Source organism: Nematolebias whitei, chromosome 2, assembly GCF_014905685.2.
Source record: "Nematolebias whitei isolate Nwh7 chromosome 2, NemWhi1, whole genome shotgun sequence".
NCBI classification, from domain to species: domain Eukaryota; kingdom Metazoa; phylum Chordata; class Actinopteri; order Cyprinodontiformes; family Rivulidae; genus Nematolebias; species Nematolebias whitei.
This window is the reverse complement of record NC_056499.1, coordinates 35,168,822-35,177,329: the sequence shown is the minus strand read 5'-3', so window position 1 is coordinate 35,177,329 and position 8,508 is coordinate 35,168,822. Positions and strand designations below refer to the sequence as shown.

Here is an 8,508-nt window from a genome sequence, read left to right as displayed (position 1 = left end):
GCATGCACGGAAAGAACATGCAAACTCCACCTAGAAAGGTCTATGTCATAAAATAGAATTTGATTATACTGCCATTGTGTGTATGTGTGTGGTTTAATTGTATTTTTTGTCAATTTAATGTTTCACATCCTTCACCGAGCAACAGACTGTCTTTGTGTTGCACCTTTCACCTACATGTCCTTGTCAGCTGTCAACCTTCTGCTAACACACTAATACAATATTACAACCATTTCCTTGTCTCTGCCAGGTATAAAGAGTCAGCTTTATTTGTTTTGTCCTGTCTTAAGATGAATAAATGTGGTTTAAAGAGCAACAATGCAGTAGAAATGGTTGTAACAGTATAGCAATAATCTGTTTTGAAATACTGACAAAAACTTTAATCAAAATCAGTCTTTATTAATCTATACACAAAACCACAGAGCTGTCAAAAGATGTTCGAAACAAGATAGTAGATCAACACAAGACTGGAATGGGTAACAACACCGTGAGCAAGAAACTTGGTGAGAAGTTGACAACTGTTGGAGTAATTATCAGGAAACAGATGAGGGGGACAAAACCTTCAGTCGTACTTAGTGGTAGTCTGAAGGATCTTGTCTCAATGAGTGAAGATGATCATGTAAAAGGTGAGGGATCAGCCCCCAACTACACATGAGGATTTTTGATCTGACTGGAGGCAGGACCACAGTTGGCAGGAACATGCTTTGTAACGCACTATGCTGTAGGGTCTCCCTTACAGCTAACAAGACTAACAAGATGAGACGAAAGCTAATGAGACCCTAATAATTACTGTTAATGAGGAAATGTACTGAAGCAAGTTGAAACGTTCAAATATCTGGAGTCTGTGATAAATGTCAAAGGAAGCTGTGAAGACGACGTTCAATGCAAAGTTGTTGCGACGTGGCAAAAATGGAAGGAGCCGACAGGAGTGCTTTGTGACAAAAGGATGCCAGTTCATATTAAAGGGAAAGTGTACAAGATGATGGTGCACCCAGTCTTGCTTTGTGGAGCTGAAGTATGGACATAAGAGAGAAAAGAAAAGGAACTCCTGGAAAGGACAGAAATGCAGATGATACCTGGGATTCTTGGAGTATCCCTCAAGGATAGACGGTGAAATGACGATTTTAGAAAAATGCTTGGCTTGGCACGCATCACAGATAAGCTACAGGAATGAAGAATGAGATGGTATGGGTAGAGATGACAACACGGTAAAAAGGATATTAAACGCTGAAGTTTTCAGTCAACGAAGCAAGGGACGGCAGAAGAAGAGGTGTAAAGGCTGGTCTTAAGTTTTCCAGTGATTATTTAAATTATTTGATAAGGATTGGGGGAAAGTGTTGTGTTCAAATCAAACCAGATGAGCTCTTTAGCATATCAACGTGACCCACCAGGTTTGAAGGAAGAGAAACACCTAGTATCACCTGAACAAGTCCAACACCACAACCAAACACAGAGGTGAAACTTTATTTTGGGAAAGGTTTTTTCTGCTGTGGGTACAAGATGACCTCACCATTCATTCGACCTGTTTAAGGGGCAAACAAATGAGTCCATCTTGGATAAGAAACGTCCTCCCCTCAACCAGAACACTAAAGATGGGTTTGCCAACATGACAATGACCCAAAGCACACCCCTAAGAACTGGTAGATGAAACCTTGTAAAGATTCTTCCTTTATGCACCCGAAAACTATTAAAAGCTTCAAAGCCTCAAAGATGGACCCAATTAGTGACATCTACTGATCAGCTGCAGTTACAGCAGCTGCAAACATCCAACTGCTTCGTACTTCTTTTCAGTTTGAAAACACAAAATAAAATTGTTTTTTTGAGCATCTGTGTGTACACTCAAATACTCGCTCACAGATGCAACATAATATTCCGATTTTACTACAAGTAAAACTACAATAAATGTTTTACTGCAGCAAAGATTACTCCACCATGGACTGACATCATATTTGTCTTATTTTTGTCGTTTTCATATTAAATGAAATGTCTATAAAAATGAACGAGGCTGTTAAACTCGGTGAGCAAACTGAAAATCATCATCAGGGATCAAGAAATAAAAACCTCCGCACTATGTTGAATATGTGATCATTTTTTTCTCATGGTTATAGAAAACCAGATTCTAGTTTTGCTCCAACACTCAGACTTATAGTTCTACCACTTTTTATTCCAAATTGTGATTCCAGTTGGCTGATGACATCACCCATTTCAAATAACATTTGTTAGGGACTTTTCAGTGGAAATTCACATTTCTTCTTTTTGACATGTTGCAACCTAGATGCTGTTAAACTTGGGTTAACTTCTATATTGTTACATTTGCATCTGTGTCTCGGTGTCTCTAGAAAGCGAGTGAAGGCTCTAGAAAGTCTTGTGGCTTTGAGCCAGAATTCTCTTCTTGATGATCCGCAGTCTGTGACGCTACAGGACAACGTGGAGAAGCTCCGAGCCAAGTTCAGACAGGTATCCAGCCTTTTGTCTTCACTCACACCGATTCACTTTCTAACTGGACCCAGAAACTGGCTTTATTGAAACCTGATGTGGTCACAATATACAAGCTGTCAAACGCTCCCTCGTGTGTTTCAGAAATTATCTTTATGTCAACGAGATCTTTATAAGATCTTTAGAAAGTGTGAGGAACTATCACTGAAGACCTTGTAGAAAAATAAACAGTTTGACTCTGTTGGAGCAGATGATTAAAGGAATGAGAGGTGGCTAGAGATTTATTTGTTGTGTGAAATAGAAGAGTAATATTAAAGATCCAGCGTTCTTGATTAAATCTATTCCACCCACCACATTCATGCCAGTTTTAAACTACAGTCATCTTAAGAGCTGAATGGTTATTGCTCATTTAGTCAAATCTTGAAAGTTATGTTCTTTGCAATCTCCCTTGCAAAATCTTGCCTGATCAGTTCGAACTAAAGGATCGCGTTGTGAATGATTTAACTACTGCTACATTGAATTTAAACTGAATATCTGTAAAACTGACTAAATTGTAGCATATTTTGTGTTTACTGACATTAAACTGTGGCAGCCATCTTGAAATAAGTAGACTTCAAAAGATAAACAGTTGCATATATTCATTCAGTGATTCTTTTGTAAGAGTTTCATTGAAGTTCATCTAGTGGTTCATGAAATATTTTGCTAACAGGCATGGTTGACTCCCAACAGTTAATGGCAGAGTTTGAATCAAAGATGTCATACAATCTCCCACTATGTGTAAGCAATGACTTGGCTACTAACAAACTTTTAGCTCTGTGCTTGTAAAATTTACTGTTAGACAATTTTGAGTTTGAAGTTGATTAGCTGTAGCCACCATTTTGAATCAGGTTGGCTCCAAAAGGTAATCAGTTGTAAATGTTTAGCCAAAAATTGTTTGTTGGAATTTTATTATAATCTGTCTAGTGGTTCATAAGATGTGCTAACAAACACATACATACAAATGGTTACAGTTGTCCCTCGTAGGAATGTGCGATATGGCATAAAATTCATATCACGATATATATTGTGAAGGGTGGCGATAACGATATATATCGCAATATGTTTTTGGTATAAAACTTGCAATAGGAATTTAAAAAAGCATAGGCTGTCCTTTTGCCATCATATATTTTGAATTAAGAAAATTCCACTACTAGGTCCAGAGAGTTTTTGAATAATAAACAAATCAAGTATTAGGCTTCTTTCTTGTAGTGCAAAATATATAAAATGTAGTTTTAGCCATATGTTTTAAACAAAAGAATATGTTTTTAACTCTTAACAGTTTCCAGTCTTCTCACTTAAGAAATGAACAGCAAGAGAGCAGCAACTGAAAACACTTCATCCTCCAAACCTCTAGTTGGCGTCTCCTTCTGCTTTAATGGAGAGCTGACACAAAATGAGTCTGTGGCTTTGACCAGAGGGTCTCACAGTAAAATCACACAACACAGAGTTCTTTTCACAGATCAGAGAGCAGGTTTCTCTAAAGATTACCAACGCTTACTTTAACTTTCAACGGAAAAAAAAATCTTTCGACGGAACTCAGCATTTTACGCATGCATCCAAATACAGCAACACTACGGCAAGCCGGCCGTAGTTAGCTTGTAGCTTTGCTACTTAGCCCTCGAAGAAAATACTTTAACGCCACTTGTGCAGTTTTCAACTCAAAATAAGTAACGATTAAACTGACAACTCTGATTTTACATCAGACAGCATTACTGTGGTTAGCCAGTAGAAGACAGATCTCTATCGTAGGCTAAATTTCTATTGTTTCTACCGTGTACCGTATATATCGCGCATTCCTAGTCCCTCGCTACTTCGTTTATTTTTCACAGACTCACTCTATCACAGTTTTTCAAAATAAGATTGGACATGACACACACTTGTCTGATTGATGGATGAGCCGCCGCACGATCAGCAGGGAATTTTTATTTAAAATAAATTATTTTAAATTATGTAGCACCTGCGTGCAGCCCACAATGCAGGAGAAGCTTCCTCCTGCAGTGCGTCATATCTCCACTCTGCAGAGGAAAAGTGGGCGTGGCCAGGAGCACTGGCAGGTGGCAGAGAGCAGCCAGAGACAGAGAGCAGAAATCATGACATTCTGTGCTCTTTTAGAGTGTTTAGAGTTTAGAAACATTTTTTAGAATATTGCAAGTGCATGGGAAGGGTTTAAAACACCTGAAAAAATATATAAATATATTTATATATATATATATATATATATATATATATTACACTAAAATAAACTACTACTTACTACTTGTACTACTATTCCTACTTTGCGGTTTTTCACTTACCGTGGGGCTTCAGGGTACAGATCCCCCGCGATAAACGAGGGACTACTGTATTAGAAAAGACGAGCAGCAAAATAAATCCAAATGGAGTCAGCAGGTTTAATTTAAGTAAAAAAGATGCAGAGTTATAATTAGACAAGGTAATGAAACAGTTGTTGCAACCCTAAGATTAAATCTTTTAATTTACATGTCTTAAATCGAAACCACTAGGTGTTAAATTATTTAAACATCATTTTTTAAATTTCTACAATTGTTTTAATCATCCAGTAAGTGTGATCTGTCACTTGCTGGTCTGAACACGGTTAAACAGGTCAGCTCGAGTGGAAAAAGTGCTGACAGTGAGACGGTGCTTTTACACACTGAAAAACCATGTGACACAGATGTTCACTGAAGCTCGGGCGTTTCTGATTGTTCAGCTTTGGGCCCCGACAAAGGGCAGGGACACCTTCTGTGTGGACGCTGTCAGTGTCAGTAGGTAGGTGCATGTTGGATCGGGTGTGTTGAAGCACAACGTTGTAATGAGTTGAAGCACAATGATGCAATGCAGTCCTTCTCAAATAGTGGGGCGCGCCCCCCTGGGGCGGCCCGGGGCAATGCCAGGGGGGCGCATGTGACCCTACAAAACATGCCTATTTTGCCGCAGGGAGTAGGTTTTTTTTTGTTTTGTTTTTTTCCCACCATTCTCATTTTGTCGCGTGCGTTCCTAATAATAAAGTTATGAACAAATATGGCTGCCTTGTCGTTTTGGAGCCATGCATGAACCGTGTCTCTCCTCTGCTGCTGACACGATAAATAAACTCCGACCGTCCGTCACCTCCTCTGTCCTCCACGGCTGTTTTTATGTCCATGCGCTCTGGACTGAACTAAACTCACAGCTCGCATGCAACAAAGAGTAAACTCAAAGCGAGAGCGACACCTGCCCCCTCTTTCCTCCTTTGCGTTAACAACATGTTTTAGTTTTATCGATGAGTTTTTCAAAGCACAATTTATAAAAGTAATGTTTAATAAATGTTTGGACTATTCTTTGCTAACAAAATAAATTCACCTCCTCAGTTAAGCTGCTGTTTTTTTGATGCTCTGGACGTTTGTCACCCACAGCACGCAGGCGACAAAGAGTAAACTCAAAGCAAGATGGTTACCTGCTCCCTCTTTCTTCTTTCATGTTGACAATTTTTTTTTTTGTTTTATCGATGAGTGTGCTCATTGATACCGACTTCCTCATTTTGATTTTTAAAAAAATCAACAGAAAATAATTGAGAAGCACTGATGTAATGAGACATTTACAAAAAAAATCATCACGTCTTGTTTTTTCCTGTTTGTTACATTAGCACATATGTGTCAAACTCGAGGTCTGGGGGCCAAATGTGGCCCTCGTTGACATCTGGCCCCCAAGATGATATTTTAAATGTAAAATACTTTTATCACTTTCATTTTTATTCCTGTAATCTTTGATTATGATGTCAAAAGTGCAACAGAGAACGTCAAATGAGACCAATCAAACTCTTGTTGATGAACCTGCAACCAAGAAAAGATGTTGGTATCTGACTTGAGTTCATGTAGATTCTGAAACCGGCCCTTAGTTTGATAAAGGTTTTAATTTTGACCTCCTTTTGTAAGTGGGTTTGACACCCCTGCATTAGCAGAATACCTCATAGAGCACCGGACATTTTAAGTCAACTGTATTTATAAAGCACATTTAAAACGGCAATTGTTACAAAAGTTCTTAACAATAAAAATCTTTGGGAATAATTTAATGGGAAAATAAAATGAATGATGGTACTGAAATTTAATCAAAAGCATCAAAAGAAAAAAAACACAAAACAATAAAATACTAAATCAAATCACACTGTGTTAAAAGTCAGGGAAAACAAATGTGTTGTGAACAGAGATTTAAAAACAGGAAGTGAAGCGGCCTGTCTAATGTTGGGGGCAGATTGTTCTAAAGTTTAGGGCCCACGATTGAAAAAACCCGATCTCCTCTGAGCTTCAACCTGGTTTTTGGTACAACCAAATGCAGATGATCTCAATGCCCAAGAATGAACATATGGTTCCAGTATATCAGAGAGGTATGAGGGTGCAAGGCCATTAAGGCACTTAAATGTCAGCAGGAGTATTTTAAAATAAAGTCTGACATGCACAGGGAGCCAGTGAAGGGAGGACAGAACTGGTGGAATATGATCAAACCAGCAAGTTTCTGTTAATAACCGAGCTGCAGTGTTTTGGACAAGCTGGAGACGTGAAATGGACACCTGACTGGCCCCAACATAAAGCACAGTCCAGTTGGGTAGTAGTGAAGGCATGGACTATTTTTTCAAGGTCAGGTCTGGTCAACAAGGAGCTTTCTGCACAACAGAGTTAATTTGTTTATTAAACTTAAAGTCAGAATCTAAAACCATCCCAAGATGTATTACAGACTGAAGAGAGTTTCACAGTTTAGTGAAACTCTCCATGTAATCATTGGATGTGCATCTACAACTCAGCTTTTGAAGACAACCCATTCAAAATGGCAGCCTTAGCAAAACACCTAAAAGGCTACAACTCATCCAGTTGGACAAAGATTGAGCTTAGTTTTGGCATTGTAGTAGCTGAAGGTTGTCTGCACATACTTCAAGCACTCAGGATCACACGAAGTTCATGCAATCTTCCATGAGATCACACATGCTGTCATTTACATGTTTGACGATCATTTTCATGTATTGTTTTACTCTGGCCTGCGAGGCAGCAGGTGATGGCATTCCTTGAAAGAATATTGAAGAAATCTAATTTGAATATATATTTGAATAAGAAGTTAGTATTCAATTATTAATTTATTTGAAATTCATTTTTTCTTTATGTATCTTATGAGTGCAGAGTCCTGATCAGAACCTGTTTTAAGGATATTTATTTCCTCCACCATGAACAATCCCACTGTGCGGTTGAATAACAACAGAAACCCATTTCTGCATGCTAACTATCTTCTCTCTGCTGTCTGCAGGTCTGCTCGATGCTAAATGTCCCCACTGACTTTAAGGAGTACTTTAAAGGAGCTGAAGGGACCTCCTTCTGAGACGGTCGAGTGGAGCTGCATGAGGAGCAGAGCCTGCTGGTTCATCAAAGACAGACGAGGAGATGGGCTGCGATGGCCGCTGTTTATGAGGCGGCTGACTGGTCTGCAGTGAAGTCCTGAGAACTCTGTGAAGCAGAAACTCTGGTTTTTACTTGTTTTTGAGAGTCTTAACTGGATTCATCTCAGCGAGGACTGAACTAGAGTTAAGAAAATGAAAGCAGCCAGGCCACTACTCCAGTTAGACTCCAGAACTGGGATGAATTGGATTTGTTTGTGATTGATAAGAGTGGATGTGGTGCAGTGATTCACACATCTTGATGAAGGCAGGATGACCGTCCACTCACAGGACAGTCTCAGATGCAATAACTGGTTTTAATGTGACCGTTTTGGTGTCTGACCAGTATTATAGGGATTTAGTCAATGGCTGGTTAAAGTACTGGTGGTACATTTACTTAAATAACTTGAGTAGATCAGTATGCGTGTGTTAAATTCAAACACATTCTATTCTGCAGGTTTTTTTGTTTTTCAATAAAGTATTTTGAATACTCACCACAGAATATTTTTTTTCTTTTAAGTGCTACTGAAGTACTCTTTCAATTTTATGCTTAAAAAAAAAACTATCACTGTGTGTGTGTGTGTGGGGGGGGGGGGGGGGGGTTCACATGTGGAAGGCATTCATTACAGTTTATACAACTGACA

The 8,508-nt window shown here is 38.9% G+C and overlaps 1 protein-coding gene across 1 annotated transcript in view; it reads left to right on the top strand.

The window, feature by feature from the left end:
* lto1 (LTO1 maturation factor of ABCE1) overlaps nucleotides 1-8,267 on the top strand; it is a 110,802-nt gene extending 102,535 nt beyond the window's left edge. Inside the window, exons 4-5 of the mRNA XM_037694288.1 lie at nucleotides 2,337-2,454; nucleotides 7,738-8,267. Coding sequence (XP_037550216.1) covers nucleotides 2,337-2,454; nucleotides 7,738-7,809 — 190 coding nt within the window. The 3' untranslated portion in view covers nucleotides 7,810-8,267. The remainder of the gene's footprint in view (nucleotides 1-2,336; nucleotides 2,455-7,737) is intronic.
* Nucleotides 8,268-8,508: the final 241 nt, after the last annotated feature.